The 22,642-nt window shown below is 57.4% G+C and overlaps 1 protein-coding gene across 5 annotated transcripts in view; it reads left to right on the plus strand.

The window, feature by feature from the left end:
* The first annotated feature begins 201 nt into the window (after positions 1 to 201).
* KCNH6 (potassium voltage-gated channel subfamily H member 6) overlaps positions 202 to 22,642 on the plus strand; it is a 30,601-nt gene continuing 8,160 nt past the window's right edge. For 3 of the 5 annotated variants that reach the window (XR_005954934.1, XM_041465426.1, XM_041465427.1), the window contains exons 1-8: positions 202 to 341; positions 3,347 to 3,577; positions 10,553 to 10,708; positions 13,334 to 13,443; positions 15,148 to 15,460; positions 16,968 to 17,179; positions 20,898 to 21,326; positions 22,061 to 22,460. Coding sequence is in view for 4 of the 5 variants with exons in the window: in XM_041465426.1 (XP_041321360.1) it covers positions 266 to 341; positions 3,347 to 3,577; positions 10,553 to 10,708; positions 13,334 to 13,443; positions 15,148 to 15,460; positions 16,968 to 17,179; positions 20,898 to 21,326; positions 22,061 to 22,460 (1,927 nt within the window). In the remaining variant the exon portion in view is untranslated. The remainder of the gene's footprint in view (positions 342 to 3,346; positions 3,578 to 10,552; positions 10,709 to 13,333; positions 13,444 to 15,147; positions 15,461 to 16,967; positions 17,180 to 20,897; positions 21,327 to 22,060; positions 22,461 to 22,642) is intronic. The other 2 variants (XM_041465428.1, XM_041465429.1) reach the window with 1 other exon arrangement.

Here is a 22,642-nt window from a genome sequence, read left to right on the forward strand (position 1 = left end):
CCCGCTTCCCCCTCCCATCCTCATCTTCCCCGGCCGCCCCCGCCCGGGGCCGGGCGCGGCAGGGCGGGCGGAGGGGTTCCCCCTTCCGGCCACCGGGAGCATGGGAGCCCCGGGCCGGCTGGGCTCCAGAGCTCGGTCAGCCCTGGGGTGAGGCGGAGCGGGGCCGCGCCGTGCCGTGCCGCGCCGCTCCGGGGCCGGGCCGCGCTGCCCGCCGCGCCCGCGGCAAGTTCCGCCGCTCCCGGGGCGCGCAGAGCGCAGCGGAGCGATGCCGGTGCGCCGGGGCCATGTGGCCCCCCAAAACACCTACCTGGACACCATCATTCGCAAATTTGAAGGACAAAGTGAGTACCGCACCCTCCGGTCCCGCTCCGCTCCCCCGCGGCCGGGGCGGCCCCCCAACTTCGAAGCAGAGCGGGGAGAGGAGGGGGGGAAGGCGGGAGGGTGTCCCCGGGGGCACGGAGGCGCCCCTGTGACCTGCCGAGGGGGGAGAGGGGTGGGCGACAGCCACGCAGCGTCCCCGTGGGTATTTATAGACAGGGCGACACAGGGGGACGAGCCATCCCAGCCTCGGTGTTTCCCCGGGGGATGGGGACACCGCGACCCCCCAGTCCCCGCGCTGGGACGGTGTGCCCGGGCTGGCGGGGAGGGGGTCCCGGCGGGCTGGACGGAGGGACAGGGTGTACCCCAGGGCAGCCGGGCTCGCTGCCTGTTTGCCTTCAACTCTGCGCTCTCGGCGGCCGCCGTCCCTGGTGAAACGTTGCCATTTGCTGTTGCTCCGAGTAATCCCTTTATATGAATTTTGGGGCTGGTTTCGTGTCAAATACAGCGAAAAGTCCGTGCGCATAGGGGAGCACCGGGGTTTGCGTGTGGCTGGGTGGGGGCGCGGGGGTTCCGCTCCCCTCTCCGGGCACCCCAGCGGGGCTGGGTCCCCCCTACAATGCTGGGGATCAGGGGACCGGGGTCCCCCAAAAACTGAGCTCGGGGGGGCTGCTGTGCGGTGCCGGGGCCGTGCACCCCGCACTGTCCCGGCTCACTGTGGGTTTTCTGGTGTCCAAGTTTCCCGAGTGGGCAAATTCCCTGGCGCTGCCACCCCTGCAGGCTCTGCGCTGCCTGGCCTGGCAGTGACTGACGTGACCCTGGGGATGGAAAGTGAGAAAAACTGTCCCTGGTTCCTATCAGTTCCCCCGGGAAGCGGCGGCTGGGGAGCAGCGGGGCCACGCGGTGCGGCGTGACAGCGAGGACACGGCCAGGTCCCCGCTCCCTGCCCGCTCCTGCCCGCACTCTGCCAGCCATGTCGGGCACCAGCTGGGTGCTGCCGAAACATCGCCCCACGCTCCCCCGCGGCGGTTCCGTGCGGTGACAGGTGTTGGGAGACAGCAAACCAGCACACCTAATACATCTTTGCTCCAGGCAGGGAGTTCTCCCGTGCCTGCGGGTGCCTTCACCCCCAGCTCCCATGGGTGTAGCTGCTCCTGGTGAGTCCCCCCTGCCAGGGCTGGTGCAGAGCCCTGGTACTGTGGGACCAAGGGAAAATCTGCAGGTGAGAGCAGGACAGAAAACAAATTGGGGGTGGAAAAAAAAAAAACCCCAAGGAGACCTGGCTCTGCAGCTCCTTCCCATCCTGGTGGTGGTCACATCCCTGTGCTCAGCACAGCTTGCTCCGGCGCCCTGCCAGCCCTGTAAATCCTGTCCTGCGCCAGCCCAGCCAGGATCCAGACTGGATCCAGTCCATGGAGCTGACACTGGATGGGGAAACTGTTCATCCCAGGTGGGGAGTGTGCCCCAGGAGCAGGGCTCTAGGAGAAGGTCCCCTCTTAGTGCTGTCTTCCAGCTGGCAAAGCGATTTGGATATAGAAGGATCGGGAAGAAGGAACCGGGAAACGTTTGTCTGTGGCGGTTTGTGCTGTTTGCAGCATCGGCACCAGCATCAGCCCTGCGTGGGAAAGGCAAGGGTGCCAGAGTGGGAGTCCCCCAGAATGGGCTACCAAGGGGCTGTCAGAGGGTGGAATGAAGCAGGAGACTTGTGCAGCATCCCTGGGGACGCTGTTTTTACTGGGAGGAATCCTGCAGAGCTGGGACCCTGCAGGTGCCATTGGGGACAGCCCTGATGTGCCTGGGAGGGGTCCCCTCACCCCACCAGGTCCTGGTGCTCGGTGCCACAGCTGTGCAGAGGTTTCTCTTGCATTTGGGTGGAATTCCCCACGAGGCTGGAGTGCAGCAGGGTTCTGGAGCATGCAAGCTGCAGATGCCATTCCTGGGTAATCCAGGAGATTAATTGGGGTCTGGGCTGGGAGGCAGCCTCCAAATGGACCCTCTGCTCAGGCTTGCCTTCAGCTCCAGCCCGGAGCTGATGCCAAATGCTGAGGGAAATGGTGCTGGGGGGGATGTGGCATTCACCACATAAGCATCCAGCCCCCTGTCACATGCCAGCAAACCTATCTGAGAGCCCAGCAGTCACCAATATCCTTTAAAAAAAAAAAAATATCAAACCAAAATCAGAGTTCACACCAAGATAAGGATGGAAGTGGCTCCATGTGGGCTGGATGATGTGGGCTGTGCAGCACTGCCACACACCCTGGCAAGGCAGCAAGTCTGGCCCCAGCCCAGCCTAGGTGGCTGCAGCACCGGGAGGGAATGGGGCAGCACCACTCTCTGCCTCAGTTTCCCTTTTCTTTCCCTTGAGCACTTTACTTTTTGAGCACAGGGGCCACAAAGCCCAGCAGAGTCGTGATTTCACCTTCAGCCCAAAGGCACAATTATCCTATAAAACATTAGGAGGATCGTTAATGTGATGGGTTTCACCCCTGCTTCCCATGAAGCCAAGCCTTACACTCACTCCTCCTCTTGCCCCTTGCCTGACTTCAGTCAAATCTGAGCAAGGGTGGAAAGTCTCTGAGATAACTCAGGTCCCTGATAAGCTCCTGGGAAGGGACAGAGGCTGCAGCTCTCCCCTCTGCCTGCAGTGCCGGTCAGGGACAGATTGCCCGTTAGACAGCAGAGAGTCCCCATGTGCCAGTGGTGAAATGTCAAGGCTGCAGGGATTGGCCAATCCCAGCAAAACTGCCTCTACTGAGAACCCCCCCTTTGGGTCCCCACAGTCACAAATCCACATTGAAGCGGGGACACTTTCTGCAGAGCAGAGCAGGACCTGGGATTGTGTGGGCTGAGGTCAGCCATGTCCCCCCAGAGCTGTCACCAGTGTCCCCAGGGAACCTGTCTCTGCACAAGCCCCGCAGTGGATGACACCAAAAATCACAACCTCGCCCCCCACACCCCGGCTGTCCCCAGCCCCCGTGAGTCCCCACCACCCCTCGTGTAAGCCTCGTGCTCTCCTGCCTCCCTGCAGACCGCAAGTTCCTCATTGCCAACGCGCAGATGGAGAACTGTGCCATCATCTACTGCAACGACGGCTTCTGCGAGATGTTCGGCTACTCCCGCGTGGAGGTGATGCAGCAGCCCTGCACCTGCGACTTCCTCACCGGCCCCGACACCACCAAGAGCTCCATTGCCCAGCTCACCCAGGCCCTGCTGGGCTCTGAGGAGTGCAAGCTCGAGATCCTCTACTACCGCAAAGACAGTAAGAGTCACTTTGTGGGGTGAGCCAGCGGTGGGCGGCGGGACCTGCCCTGCATTTGGGCTCAGAGGAGCCAGTGGAGGGAGACAAACAGGACCTGATGCTACCAGGGCATCAGGATTGCACCCAGGCTCAGGGCTTTGCTGAGAACAAATCCATAGTGGCTCCTGGTGGGGTGGAGACATCTCTGCTGTCATGGAGCGCATTGGGACCTTGAGCAATAGAGGATGTTGCCGGATGATTTGGGAATCAGGTCATTTGTGAGCCTTTGGGGATGGCTCGTTGCTCCTGGGACAAGCTATGCCATTGCTTGTGGGATCCCTGCGCCAGGAATGAGAATCCAGTGGGAAGCCCATGGAGAAGCCAGGCTTGGGCACAGGTCTCCCAGTCTGTGCTCCAAGATGAGATGAGACAGACCCCCCATCTCTGCTGAGAGTGGGTGCAGCCGACGGGCTCAGGGCTGCCTTTCCAGTGAGCAGGATGCGGCTGTGCGTGCACAGATGGAATTACGTTAAGATGAAAATGAAGCTTTGATGGAAAATACGAGTGATTAGTTCTAATACGGCAGGAAGTTAAATAAATATTTAGTGCTTGATGCTGCAAAACAGCAGCGGCCAGGGCTCCCAGGGCAGGGAAATGCAGGTCCGGTGCTCACAGGAGGTTAAAAATATGAAGTGTTTCCTTTTTTTAACTTATGGAGCTTTCCCATTGCTTCAGATTGTATTGATGGGGGCTTGGCCTGAGCACAGGGCTGCGCCCCACTGCTGGCAGCTCCCAGGCAGCCAGTTAGAGGAGAACCACTGGAAGCAAAAGGAAGGAGCAGGCAGGAACCCTGGCTCCCAGCCCAGCACCCTATCTTGGGGACTGGCACCTGGGTGTCCTGGCCTCCCTCCCAGATCCTATCTGCTGGGCTGGCATCCAGGTGCCAGCGTATCAGCCCCCAGAGTTATTCACTGGCAGCACCTCTGCGTGTTATCCCGGCAGGACCTGAGTCTGTGTGGTGGCAGGATCAGGCCACTCTGTCGAGGCTCTTCCTGCGGGGCACTCCTGGGTGGAGAGGGGCCATGAGTGGTGCCAGGTCTGGGTGCGAGTCCCCCCCTTCAGCAGTTGCAGGGCCTGGCTGGAGCCCAGCGCAGTGCAGGAGACGCGCAGAGAAGTGGCACACGCTGTCCCCCTGCTCCCATCCAGTGCCTGGCCGTGCACTGGCTGTGGCAAGGACAGCATGTGCAGCCCGGGTCCATTTCTTTCCTCCCTCCCTCAGGATAGTTTCCCATCCCTTCCCTGGGGACTACTTGGCTTGTGAGCCCGATGCATCACCATGCTCCCTGCTTTGAAGCATTCCTGCTGGGCTCACGGGATGCTCGGTGCTGTCCTCAGAGCCCTGCTCTTCCTCTAGGCCATGGGGAACTCTCGTTGCAGCTCTGAGCTGCTTTCTTCTCTTTTTTTTTTATTAAAAAAGAGGGGAAAAAAAATAAAAAAAGCCCAGAAGCAAACCCTTCATGTCTATTTTTAACACCCAGCCCCACCAGCAGCATGCTTTCCAATTGTTTCCCCCCAGCACTCAGCCTGCGACCGCTCGGCCCATTATAAATGGGTCTTATCGGCAAAGAAAAGGCTTTTGCATTATAGGGAGCTGCTGCTTAATTAGCCAGCGGAGCTCCGAACCTGCCTGTCCTCTTTTTCATACCAGCAGCACCAATCTCCAGCCTCGACCTGCTGTTTATTACTGCGGTACTCCCGGCTCTGCAGCTCGCGGGGCTGTTGCCTCGCTTTTCTGGCTGACAGAGGCAATATTCTACCCAAAATCTGCCCGCTGGAGACACCCGAGCGGGGCCAGGGTGGGATGGATGGAGGTGGGTAGGAAGGGGCCACCCAAGGGTGTCTGGGCCAGTGGGTTTCTGGGGTCAGGGAGGATGCTGAGTGATGGGGCGTGTGTGTCCCTGGGGACAGCCTGGCTGCTCGGTCCCCGCTCGGATGCCCATGCTGTCATCACCTAATTATAATTATAAACAGAGCCAAACGAGCCTGGGGTGCCAACAGTGAGCCCGGCTCCAAAATGGAACCAAGAATGGAACCTTCCCGTGGGGGAAGGTGGGACCAGCCCAGGCAGGGCAGTTGTCCCTCCCTGCCATACCAGCCCCAAAAAAGCCTTGGAAAGAGGGAAGAGCCCGTTGGCAGTGCGTGTGGGCTCTAATCCCCAGCTCAAAGCCGGGAGATCAGTGAAAAGTTAATTTCCTTACAAGATGCTACACAGCTGGAACTGGCCCAGACAGGGGGGTCAGCACGGGATCAGCTCCTGCCACAGCAAGGAGCAGCCATGGCCCCCAGCCCTGCAGACACACTGTGCACTGTGGCCAGGGCGAGCTCAAATCCTCCAGCGTCCCCTGAGGATGGCACTGAGGAGCTGAACTGCATCCAGAGTTGGTTTTTTTCAATCCCCAGGTGGGGATGTGCTTTGCAGCAGAGCCACTGGCCAGGGCTCACGGGGTCCCCAGAGCACGAGGTGGCCACAGGTGCTGAGTGCCACAGTGCTAGCATGGCCTGAGCAGCAGCAGCTGGTGGCACTCGCTCTGCTTAATCTGCGTGAATGTGATGCTGATGAATATGAAAGGGGAGATGTGGCTGCGACAGCTGGAGCAGCTGGTGGGGCAGCCCCAGCCCCTCCATCCTGTGCTGTCCTGGGCAGAGCCCACAGCTTGTCCCCTGCAGCAGCAGTTCGTGTCAGTCCCCATGGAACTGGGATTAGGGAGTGGGATCAGGCCAGCAAACTCATAACACCGGTGCAGAAGCCAGGATTTTCCCCTGGGAGCTCCAGGAGTGGGAGGGTCAGAGAGTGACTGGGGTGTCCTGTGCCACTCAGCATATCCCCCCAGCAGGTCCCCATGGGATGCCCGAGCAAGCAGCCAGGCAGGCATGGCTTGGGAAGTGCCACCACACCCAAAGGGGGCAGGGGCACTCATGTGACACGTCCCCTCTGTCCCCAGCCCAGGGCACATCCGTGGCACTGCACCTCTCCAGCAGCTGCTGCCAGGAAGCCTGGCTAAGGCAGGGGGATGGATCCAAGCAGGGTTTCTCCACACAGCTTTGTAAACAGCAACGTGTGACGTGCCCAACGGGTGCAGTGGGAGCAGGAGGGCAAATCCCACCAGCAGCTGCTGCATCCTGGCACTGTCAGGGATTGGGTGCTGGCAGCCCCAGGGAGCCCCGCCTGCCCCGTGGCGGGGTCAAGGCAGGACTGAGGGGACTTTTTGGGTGTTGGAGGAGTAGGAAGGCACAGCCAGCTGACAAACCCCAACCCCACGTTGAGCTCTTGGCTTGTACAAACCCATGGGGTTTATGCCAAGCTAGGGCTGTTTGCTTCTTGCTGTTTGCTTTAAGGGTCAGTCTGTGACCTCGGGAGAGGGATGGACACCAGAGCCCAGCTCCAGATGGGAACTTATAAACATCCCTCCTCACAATGGCAAAAACTCTGGTCCCAGAGATCCTGCGCTGCAGAGCTGATTCTGCCATCCTTGGCATGGCTGTGCTGCAGCTCCAGGCACCCCATTGCCCTGGCTGTGCCCCAGGGCCAGTGTGACTAGGGCAGAGAGCTGGAAGAGACATACATTTTTCATCTTCTGATGCTCCACAGATGCTTTTTGCTTGGACCTGATGTCCCAGATCATCCCCAGCACCTCCAAGAATGCTGCCTGGAGAAGGCTTTTTTCCTGAGATCCCTGCCCTGGCAGAGTCCCTGATTCCCACCCCGAGCTCTCCATCCTCATCCTTAAGGAGGGTTGCATCCCCAGTGGGAGGGGGCCCCATGGGCCAGGGGGAAAGGGCCCTGGGATGTCTGGATGGACCCAGAAAACGCTGTCAGCACTGCAGCTCTGGCCACACAGCCCCGCTCTAAGATGGATAATTCCTGCAGCCAGCGGGATTTAGCAGGGGAAGGACTGAGGGCCTGGACACAGCCACTCACTGCACTTGCAGAGGTGCTTAAGATGCATTTTGCCTATCCACTGTATTATCCAGGACCCCTTTTGGCTCCTGGGGATCAGAGCATCCTTCCACCTGCACCCAAAAGCACCCTGCTAGACTTGGATCTTTCTTGTGGCCACATTTTGGTGGGTACCCTCTGCCAGCTGACACTCCTGATTTTCCTTCTCCACTGCTCTTCCAGCCAGCCAGGCCTGTAAGCACACAAATCCCTGCCCTTCCTCAGTGCACAGGGGAACCTCTGTCCTGCTGATGTTACTTAATAAGGTCATTTTTGCTGGCCTGGTGTCCTGGCAGGTTTCAGTCTCCTGATGCCCTGTCTGGGTGTGGGGAGAGGGGCCAGGGCAGACCCTGTGTTGCACATTCCCTCCCCGTGCAGGGGGATGCAGACCTGCAGGGGCTCACCCCGGGTGCCAAGAGTGACCAACCTCCCACTAGCTCAGACTCTATCTCCATTTTTTTCCATCCCACCTCAGGGATTTGCTTTAGGGCCTCCCAGCAATCTGCACTTCCCTTTGAAGTTCTACCCAGCCCCGACACTGATTTATCCCAGGATGGGAGCACAGCTTGGTCCTCCAGGCTTCTCTCTGGGCGTGCCAGAGCACAGCCCTGTTCCCATCGCTGTCCCCATCCCCTCCGTGCCCTTCCCAGCCCCTCTCCTCTGCTCCTTTATATAATACCACTGTAGATTTAGCCACTCTGCCATGAGACCCTGCAGATTAAATCTCCTGGCCGGGGGGAGGCCTGGGGAAGAGCTCCAGGCACAGATTAATAGCTCTCTTTTTTAATATTCATAACAATACTGGCTGGTGTCCGGCTCTCGGAAGCCCCCGTGTCCTGTTGATTAGTTTAATACTGATGACACTGACAAATGCATTAACCACAGGGGATAAGAGGGACAGGGAGGGAGGGCCCCCAACAATGACATTTTTAATGTTATTAACTGTTGGCTTTTATCAAGGTCAGAAGACACGGCGGGTCAGAAAGCACAAACCTCCGTGCGCTCACTCAGCCCGGGGGAGCTGGGCTGGGTGCTGGAAGGTCAAACCAGAAGTTTAGGGAATGAGCTGCTTTTCCCAGCCCACCACATTGGCTGTGGGACCCTTCAAACCAGCATCCATGCCATACCCCACCTGCCAAGCCCTGTGTGCTGGGTTTCACCCCGGATGGGCACAGGCACCCTCATGCTGGTGGCCACAGAGCACAGGCAGGTTGTGAATCCCCCCCAAAGCATGGGTTTGATGGATGCCCATGCCAGTGAACCTTGTGGGTTCCAGGAAAGTCAGTGATGCTTCAAAATCACTTTGGGGGGAAAAAAACCTCCTTATTTTCTAACACATCAAAGGAGAAAGCATCCGTGAGTGGGCTCCCCTGTGCACAGCCCCTGCACACACCAGTGCCAGCATCAACACTGGCAGAGCTGTGACATCCTGGGGATGGCACCGTGTCACCCCCCTGGGCACATGCCACTTCCCTCACTCAGCATCACTCACAGGGCATCTCTTCATCTAAAGATCCCTAAAAATCCTGACAAAGGGAGGGAAAAGAGCTCACTTCTTCCTGCCCCACACACAGGTAACCTGTCACGTGCCATGCAGCCCCCAAACAGCTTTATCTGCCAAAAATCCACTCTCTCCTCCCCAGCTCACACATTTAGGTGGATTTCCTAAATGGAAAGCTTCCAAAGGGAGCCTTTGGTGAGCGGTGGAGAAAGAGAGAAAGACAGAGAGAGGAAAAGAGAGAGAGAAAGAAAGAACAAACGAACAAATCACAGCTGCTGGGGTCTTTAAAGAGATTTCACCATATCCATTTCTTTCCCGTTCTTGTGTCCGTGTATGTGCACATCCCTGACGTCACGGCAGATTTTGAAGTTGCCCGATGCCGGCCATCTGCTCCTGATTACGGGAGGCCCTGAGCTCCTTAAAATTATACGCAGAAAGGCCGGCGTGCCCCTCCCGGCTGGAGCGCGGCCACGGCCGGAGCGGGAGCGCCGCGCCGGCAGCGCATCCCCGCTAATCCCGGAGATCCGAGCGGGGAAAGCGAGATCGGGGATCTGCACCGGGCAAAAGCTGCCCTGCGAGGAGGTGGAAGTGGTACCTGGGTGCTCCTGCATCTCTAGGAGTTGTGGGATGGGAGCAGTGGTTGTGGCTCGGGGGGTCCCGCTCACATCTGTGCCAAAGCACTCAGCTCAAGGAAGGGACTCTGGTTGTACTCTAAGGTAGATTTTTTTTTTTAGAGGATTTGGTGGGAATAAAGCTGGCAAAGGAGGTGGGAAACCACCTGTATCCTTCACTTGGTGCTTTGGAAAAGACCTGCCGGTGTTTTCAGTTGCCTCCAATTGCAGACTGGTGCCTGGCTGCTGCACAAGAAGAGCCACAGGGTCGAGCTGACATCCAATGGGAAAATCCCTATGGACATATTTGGGATTCTCCTCACAGCTGCCATCACTCCCAGGACGCTGAGCCAGTCCCTGTGCCCCCTTTGTGCCTCAGTTTCCCCATGGCAGGACAAGAAAAGGCCATGCCTGGCCACTCCATGCCTCCAGGGAATGTCCTTGGGGACTGTCACACTGATCCCACCCGGTCCTGCTGCCCACGTGGGCCCGCCCCCATTGCCTGCATCCAGTCCCCAAAAACTGCCTGGTGATTGCAGGGCAATTAACTGCAGCGTGATTACAAGCAGGATGCTTAATGAGGTTAAACCACTACCTGGGACTTCCTGAGTTCTTAATTACTCACTCTTTAATTGCTGCTCTCAAGTACATTAATATAAATGACTGTCTGGGACAGAAAAAAAGAGATGTGATCAGTGTGATTGGGATGCTTCAGGGATATGGCCCTTTCCCAGGGCTCAGATCGTGTTCCACTACCCACCAGCAGGGATGACACCCACCAAAGTGCTCAAAAACCCCACTTTTCTGCCAAAAGCATTCGGTGCTGGAGGGGAGGGGAAGGTCGGAGTCTCCTGAGCATCCCCCCTGAGCCTGTCTCTGCTCTGCAGCGTCGTGTTTCCGCTGCCTGGTGGATGTGGTGCCCGTGAAGAACGAGGAAGGCGTCGTCATCATGTTCATCCTCAACTTCGAGGACCTGGCGCAGCTGATCGCCAAGAGCACCGGGCGGAGCCTGCACCAGCGCCTGTCGCACAGCTGGAACAAAGGTGCGTGCCCGGGGGCGGCGGCACCGGGAGGGCAGCGCAGCCTCATCCCGGGGTTTGCTTGGGAGCACGGGGGCACTGGAGGATGCATCTGTGTCTGGGCACAGCATCCTGCGTGGGAAGAGTGGTTTTGCACAGCCGCAGCTCTGCCTGCTTCAGGGACTGGTCCAGCCGAACCTCAGATGGATGGGAAAAGGCTGTTTGAGCCAGCTCTGCTGCCCTTGCCTTCACAGCTGCCCACATGCACTTCCTGAAATCCCAGAGAGCTGGGGAACAGGGCTGGGGACTGACCCCCTGCATGGGATGGTGCATTTTTGGGAGGAGGTCTCGCTGGAAGTGGAGCTGTGCAGTGCCCTCCGTGAACCCCCCTGCATTGCTGGATCTTTTCCATATTTAACACTGGCTTGGGCTGGAGGTGCTGGTGTGGGGCAGGACGTGTGTGCGGGGTCACCAGGAGGGCCAGGGGACATTTGGTGTCACCAACAGCGTGCTGTGCTCTGGGGGTGTCGCTGCAGGCCAATGGCACAAGGGTGGCTGCACTGCAATGGCTCAGCCTGCCCCAGCTTCAGGCTATTCCCACTCTCCTAGGCTCATTCTAGGGTTTTGGAGAGAGTGGAAAACTCAAATTCCCTTTTTTGGGAAGACTTTATCAAAGGGAAGCTGTGGTGAGGCTCTTGAGGGGATGTGGATGTTCAGGGATGCAGATGTTAGACCTGACAAAGAGCTGTGACTCCTAAATCTCCTCCTTCCATACAGCCCTCAGGGCTGGTCAGCTCTGCTTGAGCCAGGAAATAACCCCACCTCTGCCTTCATGATGACATTCCCTAGGGGTGCTCTTGGGAGGATTTGGGCAGGCCTCAAAATAAAGCTGTGGGAGCAGCATGGTCTGTCCCCCCTTGGCACATGGGGTGGCACAGCAGGACCAGGATCAGAGCCACGTCAGGGAGCCCTGGGGACAAGTGCCCATTGAACTGGAGTGTGTGGGTCTCAGTGCATTCCCACTCGGTGCATTTCTGTATCCTGGGGCCATTCAGGTGTCTGTGTATGGCAGCAGGTACCAGCAGAGTTTGGAATGGGTTTGTGTGTGCTCAGGGCAGACATGCACTCAGGGGGCTCATGGATGTGTGAGTGTGAATGGACAGATAACTGTGCACGTGTTCCTAGCTCTGTGAAGTGATGAGATTCATATTTTTGATGGATTGCTTTAGTACCAGCTACCCTCTATGCATGACCTGCTGAGGAAATCCTAATTTCCAGCACCAGTGTTGCTTTGCAGCCCCACCAGCTCTCAGAATATCTCAACATACGATGCACCCACATCCCATCCCATCCAAAGGCATACCTTTGGCAGGAGGCACCCAAATCAAGAGTACCTGTCACTTCCCTGCATATTGGATGTTGTGTTTCTTGGGTTTCCCACTCCAGTGACAGTGGGTGTGGAAAGGCCAGAGCTGCTGGTGTCCATCCAGATCAGGCTCTTGTGCACAGGTTTTGTGACTCAGTCTTTCATTGCACAGCCACAGGTGGCTGCGTTGCTGGTTGCCAGCTCACTGGTGTGCAGGGAAAGTTGGATGCTTTGCTTCTTCCAGCTGAAAAGCTGCTCTAGGCAGTAGGGATGGGGTGAGCAGAGGGAGCCCGTGTGGTACCCCATGGGCTGGGGCATTTCTGGGCAGGCTGGGACCTTGCCCAAACAGCTCAGTGGTGTTTTGGGGCTGGATGAGGGAAGCTAACCTTGCCAAAACCAAAGAGCTCCTCAGCGTGCTGCTTTTTCCCAGGGGACAATGTCTTTGTGGATCTCGTGCCACATCCCATGCACCCCAGGATTTAGGCCACCTTTCGTGCAGGTAGGGAGCAGAATTGGTGCTGCTGGATGAGCTTCAGGGCTGACCCAGGCCCTGAGGGTGTGAACCTAGCTGCTCACACAAACTCTGCAGCAGCAAGTGACCACGGTCTCCTCTAAAAGAGGACAAGTGACTTTCACTGACTGTCACAACCAGGGGCATTGGGCCCTCTCCAGATCTCGGCTCTTCCTCTCCTGCACCTCTCTCACAGCTCCTAGCAGCCCTGGCTGCCCTTGTCCCAGCCCCAGTCCCCTGTGAGGTGGTCTCCTGGTTCCCTGTGATGGCAGAAAGGGATCCTGTTTTTGTGGTCCAAATTCCCTCTCTGAAAATTCAAAACAAATCCAGGAACATAATTGTTAGAACTACTTTTCTTTCTATGCCTTTCTAAATTACCATCTCTATTGTGTGGGGTTTTTTTTCTCTAAAGTTCCACCAAGGAGATTTAGAGGCTCGATTTCCTCCGGGACCAAATCCCTTAATTGGCTTTAACCTTTTTAATTGGCTTAGGGATGCTCTGCACCTTTCCCATCTCACATCCGCAGTTGTAGGGAACTCTTCTCCAGCTCAGAGGAGCTTGCTGCCAGGTCAGGGTCTGCCTTGAGCACGTGGCACTGTGATGGCATGGGAACAGCAAGCGCTTTGGAGGAGGAAGGGCCACACAGCATGTGCATCCCCCAAAGCCACCCAAAATTCTCCATAGCCTCTCCCCTGTCCCACCTCACTCCAGCCATCACATGCAGCTAGGTCACATCTTTCTCTCTTGTGTTTTGTTTTTCTTTTTAACAAGGTGAAGGTAGGAGTTTGAAGTTTAGTCTCCCGTCCCTGCGGCGACTCAAAATCCAGCGGAAATCTCTGCCCACCAGTGAGTTTGATGGAGTAGCCATTGACTATGGAAAGGTAACCGTAGCCTTTATCTGATACCAGCCCACGCCTCAGGCCAGGTCCCAGCGCTCTTCCTCGCTGTCCCCATCCCACTCCCCTTGGCTGCTGTGGCTCGGGCCATCTCCAGTGGCAGGGCACGGGCTCAGCCTGCTGAGGGCTGGCAGGAGCGCGGGGCTTTGGCGCCGTGGGCTGCAGCTCTGCACATCCCGTGCCTCGAGGGGGGAGCAGGAGACATGCCAAAGCGGGGAGGAAGGTCTGCCTCCATACTCCGAGTTGTCCAGGATGGTGGAGTTCCAGGGAGTTGTCCCCACCTCAAGTTGGGGACGTGCTGGTGGTTGTAGGAGCGTGGATCAGGTGTGCTCTGAGCAAGGACTGGCAGGCTCATTTCCCCATGTTTTCCTGGCAGGGAGCAGGCAGCACAGGCAGGTCCAGCTTCTCAGCCCTCCAGCAAAGATTGTACTTCCCATGATGGAAGGTGATGCTGTCACCAGTCTTGAAAAACTGTTTGGGCTTGTTTAGAGATTGCTGTTCTTGGTGGCTTCCTGACTGTCAACAGTGCTCAGGGTACTTCCAGTCAAAGACCTGTTGATTTCTGAAATGCTGCAGCTCAAGGCTGTGAGCAGGAGGCTTTTGCTCTGCTAAGGCATCCCTGGGTGCCGAGGTCTGGCAGTGCTGGGTGTATCCAGGCAGCCTGGATAAATCTGCTTCCCCAAATCGTAGATACAATGAGATGGAAGGTGCCTGTCTTCTCAGAGGTTGTGCTTATGGTAGGTTGAAGATGTGTGTAGGGTTATCAGATGCTTTGGGTACATCATTCCCATAGGCACCAGCACTGCTAAAAGCTCTGGGTACCCCGAGGCTGGAGCTGCACGGGGCACTGCAGTGTGGAAAGGAAATGGAATGCAGTGTGGAATGGAAAATGTGCAATGAGGACAGCCTGATGATTCACCACTTTGCTGGAGCTTGGTCAAGTGGGCACAGCCCAGAGATGCAACAGCCAGCCTCGCCAGGCACCCCATCCTAAAACCTGCCCTAAAGGGCCTTAGGGATGGTGAGAAGTGCCACAGTTCCTCCTGTGGGTATTACTGGAGGTGCACATTCTCATGGGTTTCTACTTCAGAAGGTGGTTGCTTTGCACACCCCATTGCAGAAACTCTTCAGGTCTCCAGGGAAAAGGGTTTAGCTGTGGTTTACAGTGGCTGTAGGAGAAGGAGGAGCAATATGGCCAAATTTGCAAACCCTCCAGTGCTTCCTGGTGCAGAGCACATCCTCCCCCATAAACACCAGCACAGGGCCTGGGCACTGACCCTCGGTGGTGCCCTGAGCTCTTGCAGCAGGGGAGGGAAGGGCAGCCCCAGTGGTGGGACACAGGGACATCTCAGAAAAACGCATGGCACAGCAGGTACTCCAGGCAAGCCTGTCCCTAGGTCTCCTCTTCTCTTGCTCTCACCTGCTTCCACCTGTGCAGCATCGCCTCGCAAACCTCCCCGCGCCGCCCAGCCTCCGGCGGGAGCTGGTAGGAGCTAGGAGCTGCCAAGTCCCCAGGGACTCGGTCGCCCCACTCCAAAGCAGGTCCTGGACCAGGCTGGAGATGACCTCAGGAACTGCAGTGCTTCCCAGCCCTCTGCCTCTCCTCTTACCTACCCCGGCTCCCTCTCCTTCCCCCACAGCACGCGGGGACTCCTTCTAATACAACGCTTTCTCCTGGCTGTCTTAAAGCCTGGTGGTGACTCCCTGATTTTGAGGGACTTGAAGACATCGCCCAAGGAAAACTGTATGCAGTCAGAGACCGAATCCCTCCTGGAAAAGGAGCGGAGGCCAAGCCTGGAGGCCGACCCCACCCTACAACACTCGTCCCCGAAACAAGAGCCTCCCGTGCTGGGCCCACGAGGGTCGTACCCCGCATGGGGTTTCTTTCGGTCTCGCCCTGGGGGCAGCTTCCACAGCCTCCGCAGGGTCTCCTCCTTGGACAACTTTGAGGCTGCGAGGTCTGAGTTCCAGAGAAAATTCAGGGAAAGGAGGGCAAACTCAGGTAGGGAAAACCCCGGAGCTGTCGGTTCTACTGCGGGAGTCAGGGTTCTGGCGATGGCCTCAGCACATCTCGGGGGGGAGGTCTCGGTCTCTTTTCCCTCTGCAAAGTGGAGATTACCTGGGTCTTCTCCCCAAAACCCACTGGTCTCCATGTGATTCCCTGCACAGGCAGGTCCTGCTCTGTAGGTAGAGCCATCCGTGGTTTGTGTGTGAGGTGTGAGACCGTACGAGGTTGCATTTGGCTGCCCCACACAAGGGGCATCCCGATGCCATCCTGCCTTCCCTGGAGGGAGGGAAGGGCTCTGCAGGCATGTGCAGTGTGAGCTGTGTCCATGTGTTGGAGGTGGGTGAGACACCGGCCAGGCCACTCTGAAGGGCTGGAGGGAACGATCCTTCATCATGCTATCCACGTGCAGACCTCTGGTTCTCCTGAGAGCGATGAGGACAAATTAGATGGAGGTCAAGAAAGAGAAGGCTCTCAGCTGGGGATGAGAGAGATCAATCTGTGGAATCTGGCTGTAAAAATGGGCTGGGGGTTCATGATCCTCCAATAGCCACACGTTACAGACCCTCAGGAGGAGACATGATGTAGAGGGAGGGGCATGAGCAGGGAGAAGGGTGGCAGCAGGATGGCTGGTGCTAACTGGGCACCTTCACAATGTCTTCAGACACCTCCTGCCCACACCACCACTTGGGGCAATGTCAGAGTGCAAGGGTTAGAAGGGGTAAAAAATTGAAAGTACAACCCTGCCCTGCCTGTAGGAGATGGAAAGGTTGGTACACACTGAGGACAGTGCCTGGGCATCTTCCTGGAGCTCTGGGTCTGGGTACAGGCTCCCACTCATGACAACACGTTGCCACAAGCCTGACCATGAAATAACCACCTACACAACTTCCTCCCTGGTCCTGCCCTGGGGTGACCCAGAGGCAGGTCCCCAGGGAGAAATATCAGGATCCATCGTCACTACAGCTCTTCTTCCAGAGAAAGCTCTGACCTCCCTACCTGGAGCTGGGGGTGGAGGATACCTCCGACTCCTGGTTCACTTTGGTGGCTAAAAACCAAGACAGCAGCTCAGAAGCTGTGTTTGTCAGGCAAAAGGTGGAGAAGAACAACCTCCTCCTGTCTGTTTTCATGCCAATTTTGGCATCTCTCCCTGGTGAATCTCAGTGGGTTGGTCCCCAACCCACTACAGTCATCAGGGGTTGCAAAGGACACTGAGTGTCTCTGTGTTTTGGCAGCTGCTCTGAGCCTCCTGCAGGAGGTTTAATGGTGAAAAGATGGGTGATATGTGGGAAAAACAGCCCTCTCTCAGGCATCCCAGGCTGGGCATCCCACATCTGGGCCAGCCTGAAGAAGTCAAGCCTTTACAGCCAAGCAGATTTTGTCACCCTTTGGTGGCACCTTGTGGTGGTCCCCAGCTCCTGGAGGTCCTTCACGAGGTCAGGGCTCTGGGGATCTGTTCCTGCTCACACTGCCCTTCTCAGTGCTCCTCTCCATCCTCTTTCAGAGGCTTCCCATGTCAAACCCAACCCCCCGAACTCCACCTCGGACTCGGACCTCATGAAGTACCGGACCATCAGCCAGATCCCCCAGTTCACGCTCAACTTCGTGGAGTTCAACCTGGAGAAGCACCGCTCAGGCTCCACCACAGAGATTGAGATAATTGCTCCCCACAAGGTGATGGAGCGCACCCAGAACGTCACCGAGAAGGTCACACAGGTATGGGGGCCGTGAGATGCCACCAAGGCAGTGATGGGGTGCTGGTCTTGCTGCTGGGGGCAGTCACAAGGACTCTGGTGGCTTTGGGAGGAGAGGAGCAGAGAGGGCAGTGACAGCTGGAGATTCCATCCCAGGAAATGCCAGTATCCCCATGTTTGGTTATGCCTTCCTCTGAATGGCTGAAATTCTCATTTTTGGTCCCCTAAATGAGTATTTCTGGCAATTTGTGGCTGGGGAAACACCAGCATAAACTGCTTGTGATGGTGGCCTTGAAGGGGACGTGTGTTTGCATGTTTGTGTGTGCATGTGGCTTCTTTTGTGGGGAGATCTGGCCACTGTTCCTGCTCCCCAGCGCTGGGAACGGAGCCCTTGAGGCACCACTGGCCCCGAGGTGCCCAGCCACAAACCTGGCCTGGTGTCAGCACACCGAGGGCCACAGGATCCCCTGGGAGACAGCAGGTGGCACTGCACTGTCACTGCAGGGGACACTCACACACTGTCACCCAGAGGGACACGGGATGGTGCATCCCGTGGGGATATCAGTGAAAGGTGCTGATGTATCCCACAGTCCCGAGTAAGGAGCTCTTCTAGCTGTGGGGAAACTGAGGCACTGAAGAGCATCAATGTATAAAATACATCCAAAGGCACCTCCCATTGTTGCCAGCAGCAGCCCAGGGCAAATTTAATGAAAACACAGCTGTCTGACCCCAGAAAAGCCTCCAGCCTTGGGACTTTGCTCCATCAGAGCGGGGTGCTATGCAGGATTCTCCTTGTGTCTCGGTGCCATGTTAAATAATTCATGGTGAGGCAGAGACAGCGGCGAGACACCGTCTAAAAATACCAGCGGGTGGGCAGGGAGTGGAGACGAGCTGTTTGGGATGGTCTGGCCCTGCAGTGAGCTGGCAGGGAGGGCAGGCCACAAGTGCAATGAAGGTCCCACAGCCTCACAGGGCTGTGGCTCTGGAGCACAGCTGGAGGCACGTGGGGATGCTGTGGGGTCAGTGTCAGCAGGCTGGGGTCCTGTCTGCAGGTGGAACGTGTCCCAGTCCCCTCATCTGCCCCTCTGGGCAGGAGGGTGCTGGGGACAGGGATAGGGGGGCTGAGCTGCGTCAGGATATGTGCTGGGAGTGACACTGGGTCACTGCCAGCCTGCAGCCAGCACCATGGGCCTGATCCTGCCCAGCCACTCGTGTTTGAGGCTCTCCTGGTGATTCTGGAGGGGCCCCCACTTCAGGTCAGTCCCCTTATCCCCACCACCAGGCAAGGGACACTGGGGGCAATGGGAAGGTGACGGGTCCTGGGGAACCACGGGGCATGAGCAATGGCCTGGGTTAGCCAGGGTCACAGGAGCCTCCCCCCTCTGTCACCCACAACCCACACACACCCTGCTCCCTCCTCCTCCTCCTCCTTCTCCCCTCTGCACTCTCTCGCTCACTGCCAGCACCCAGCACCCCACACCATGAAGATGTGGCCACTGCTAAAGCCAGTAAGTGCAGGAGGAAGGGCACAAAGGGATGGGGCACCCAGGAGAATCACCATGGGGAACACTGGCACTGCCACCTTCAGAGACTCCCAGGGCCACCCAGGCCACCCAAGGGTGACCTTCCCATCCCTTAGGGGCAGAGAGGAACAAGGCTGCAGGGGCTTCTTAGCTCTGTGTTGGTTTGGATGCTCTTCTGGGGTTTGTTTCTTTACTCTTTTCTGCCTCAGATTTTTGGGGCTGTGGTTTTTTATTCATTCCTGCCTGGAAAGCAAGTGTTTAACCTGTTCTTGCTTCTGCCACAAGAGCTAGGTGCCAGGAACGAGGGGCAGGGCAGGTGCCCCAGCACAGGGAACAGTATTTGATGTCCTGAATTCAGGACTGGCCCCACAGAGCTGCCTCCAGCCAGGCAGAACAAGCATTCAGCTGCTGAGGCTGGGAGCATTGCTGGTTTTCCCAGACACAAGGTGAAGGAGCCCATCTCAGCTCTTCCAGGTGCATCCTAGTTTTAGGCTCAAGCGTTTTATCAGTGTTGCCTTGTTCCCGTCCCCGCCATCCCCACAGGAGCCGGTCCCCAAGCCCAGCTGGTGCCTCATTCCCACCACAACGATTGCGTTTGGGTCACTTTTTCCAATCCCTCCCCTCTCCGTCCACCAACGACGTCGACGGCTCCCGCTGCTCCATTGGCGCTCCCGTCCCCACGGGGGCCCGGCATCGATTGGCTTTGATTAATCCGCGCTGGGCTCCCGAATGCCCTTCGCAGCCGCATGTCTCCCACCCGCCTGGCCGAGTGCCTGCGTGCCTGCGTGGGCAATGCCACGGCCCGAGCGCTGCGCCCGCCGTGCCGGACGCCGCCTGGGCGTGTGGGGCTGGGGGCCCCCATGGTGGACACCCGGACCTCGAGGGCCAGCTGCCGCCTGGGGCGCAGGGCGAGCTGCAGGCAGGTAGGAGCAGGGGACACCTCTGGGGCACGGGACCCGCCGGTGTCCCGGGGCTCTGGGATGTGGGAGAGGCTGCTTGTTGTGGGATGGGGCTACAGGGATGGATCCACTTTGGATCGCAGCATCAGGAGCCCTTAGGAAAGCCTTGAGCAAGAAACCTTGATCCTTCCTGTCAGGGCAGGAAGGATCAGACCCTTCTTCCAGGTTTGTTGCCAGATCCATGGTGATGCTCATCACTGTTGCCTTGGGATATGGGGATCCTCCTTTCTCCTCTCTTCTCTTTCCTCTCTCCTTTCCTTTGCAGCCCTGCAAAAAGCTCCCTTTTACTGGGGGCTCAGTGCCAGGAGAGAGAATTGAGGTGCCCCTCACCCTCCTCTGCAACTGGCACTGGTCCCAGCACCACAGGGACATTGGGGGACATCAGAGCAGCAGGAGCAGGAAGGGGATCCAGCTGCCTCCAGCTCCAAATAAGCCCCTTCATGCCGCCACCCCTCAGCACTAAAGCAGGGCAGCCCCACCCCTCCCTTACCCAGTGCCTTGTGTTGTGTCCCCACAGTGGCTTTAGAGCCACCAGGAGCTGGCATTGGTCCTGGAGGGGGAGCTGGGCCAGGCTGGGATGTGTGGGGAACTCACTGGGGCTGTGGAGTGTCCCCCTGAAAGCAGCAAGCCCTGGGGACATGTGACAGCATGGGAGGGTGCTTGCACCATCTCACCACTTGATACGGTGTTTGCACATTGGTGGCCACAGGTGAGATGGGAAATGAACATTGCCTGAGGCTCTGCTGCAGGTGGCCCAAGCTATCCCTCTGCTTGGAGGACAAGAGTGCTAGAAGAACATCAGGGGAAGATACTTGCTATGGCCAAGAAAGGCATGGTGCAAGGCTTGCAGGATGCCTAATCTGCTGTCACCCTCGGGTGACACAGCCATGTGAGGGCATCTCCAAGCTGCCCATCCCATAGCCCTGTACCAAGCAGCTCCCAAGCAGGTGGCACAGTGCTGAGGGCAGAATGAGGCTCAGCAGCAGGCACTTTCCTCTCTGCTGGGTCAGAAAGCCATAAAGCATGTAAGAAACCGCCCCAAGAGTGCTGTGACCATCACTGACAGACAAGGACCTTGGTGTGAGCCACAGTGGGAACTGGACAAACACATATGCAGCCAACAAAGGTGAAAAAGCTGTAGGAAACCATTGTGTGCTCCTCGATGCTCTACCAGCACATGGAAGTCCCTTGCCCAGTTCCTGGCATTATCCAGCCTCTCTCCTGGTCTCACATCCTTCTCACACACCTCTCCTGGCAGGTGCTGTCCCTGGGCGCTGACGTCCTTCCCGAGTACAAGCTGCAGGCGCCGCGCATCCACCGATGGACCATCCTGCACTACAGCCCCTTCAAGGCCGTGTGGGACTGGCTCATCCTCCTGCTGGTCATCTACACTGCCGTCTTCACCCCCTACTCAGCCGCCTTCCTGCTCAACGAGGAGCAGGTGGAGGAGAAGCGCTGGGACTGCAGCTACTCCTGTGACCCACTCAACATCATTGACCTCATCGTGGACATCATGTTCATCGTGGACATTGTCATCAACTTCCGCACCACCTATGTCAACATCAACGACGAGGTGGTGAGCCACCCCGGCAAGATCGCCATTCATTACTTCAAGGGGTGGTTCCTCATTGACATGGTGGCTGCCATCCCCTTTGACCTGCTCATCTTCCGCTCTGGCTCTGATGAGGTAAGAGCAGGGTCTATCAGGACAGGAGGGGATGCGTGGATGGATAGGGAGAGATGTATGAGAAAGAAAGAAAGAAAGAGATGTGGGCAGTTTGATGTAAGTGGTGGATGGCTAAATCCATGGGGAGAGGGGTAGTTGGTCACAGGGTGGAGAAGGGTGTCTTTACAGGTTTTTAAGCAGCTGGGACCTGGTATTTAATTTTTTAGTGTCAGGCAGTCCCTACTCTAATGTTAAGAGTGGATCCACTCCCCTTGTTGAGGCTGACCCAGCAGATCAGGCTGGGGGCTCAGTTTAAGGGCTGACCCCACACTCCAGTGTGGGTGAATTTGGGGGTGCACTGCCAGTCAGACTCAAAACGTTGGCAGTGGGATAACCCTGTAGTTACTGTACTGCCTGGAGGCTCCACCTCTGGGAGTGAAAGGCCGTTCTTTTGGGAGCAATGGCTGGCAAGGCAAGGACCCATCAGGAAACATGGGCTTGGCCTTGGCTCTTCTCACGTGCTCATCCCTAATCCCAGAGCTTGTTGCCTTTATGATCAGCAGAGGCAAACTGCCCTTCCTGTGCTGTGACTCATCTGACCTAGTTCAGAGGTCACCTCCAGGACAAGGTGATTCACACTCTAGAAATGCATTTTTATCCTTCAAAGGAAGCACGGCTCAGCTGGGAACATGCCTTTGGAACATGCCATATTTGTCCTTTGCATGTCGCTGAGGTGTCTCACCTCTCCCCTGCAGACCACCACCCTCATTGGCCTCCTGAAGACTGCCCGGCTGCTGCGGCTGGTGCGCGTGGCGCGGAAGCTGGACCGGTACTCGGAGTACGGAGCAGCCGTGCTCTTCCTGCTCATGTGCACCTTCGCCCTCATCGCCCACTGGCTGGCCTGCATCTGGTACGCCATCGGCAACGTGGAGCGGCCCTACATGGAGCACAAGATCGGCTGGCTGGACAACCTGGGTGACCAAATTGGCAAGCGCTACAATGACAGCGACCTCTCCTCTGGCCCATCCATCAAGGATAAATATGTCACTGCCCTGTACTTCACCTTCAGCAGCCTCACCAGCGTGGGCTTCGGCAACGTGTCCCCCAACACCAACTCTGAGAAGATCTTCTCCATCTGTGTCATGCTCATTGGCTGTGAGTGCCTGCGCACGTCCCACTGTTCCCATCCCTGCTTTGGAGGTTGGAGCGTCTCCCTCTGCCTCTTCTGCACAGACAAATGGATGGGGTGATAGAAATGTTCTCAGGTCCTGGTAGACATGGGTTTTGGGAATCTGCTGGTTCCAGGTCTCATGTAGCTGGACACGCATCTCTCCATG

This window comes from Pyrgilauda ruficollis, unplaced genomic scaffold (assembly GCF_017590135.1).
Source record: "Pyrgilauda ruficollis isolate IOZ18807 unplaced genomic scaffold, ASM1759013v1 scaffold189, whole genome shotgun sequence".
Classification (NCBI taxonomy): domain Eukaryota; kingdom Metazoa; phylum Chordata; class Aves; order Passeriformes; family Passeridae; genus Pyrgilauda; species Pyrgilauda ruficollis.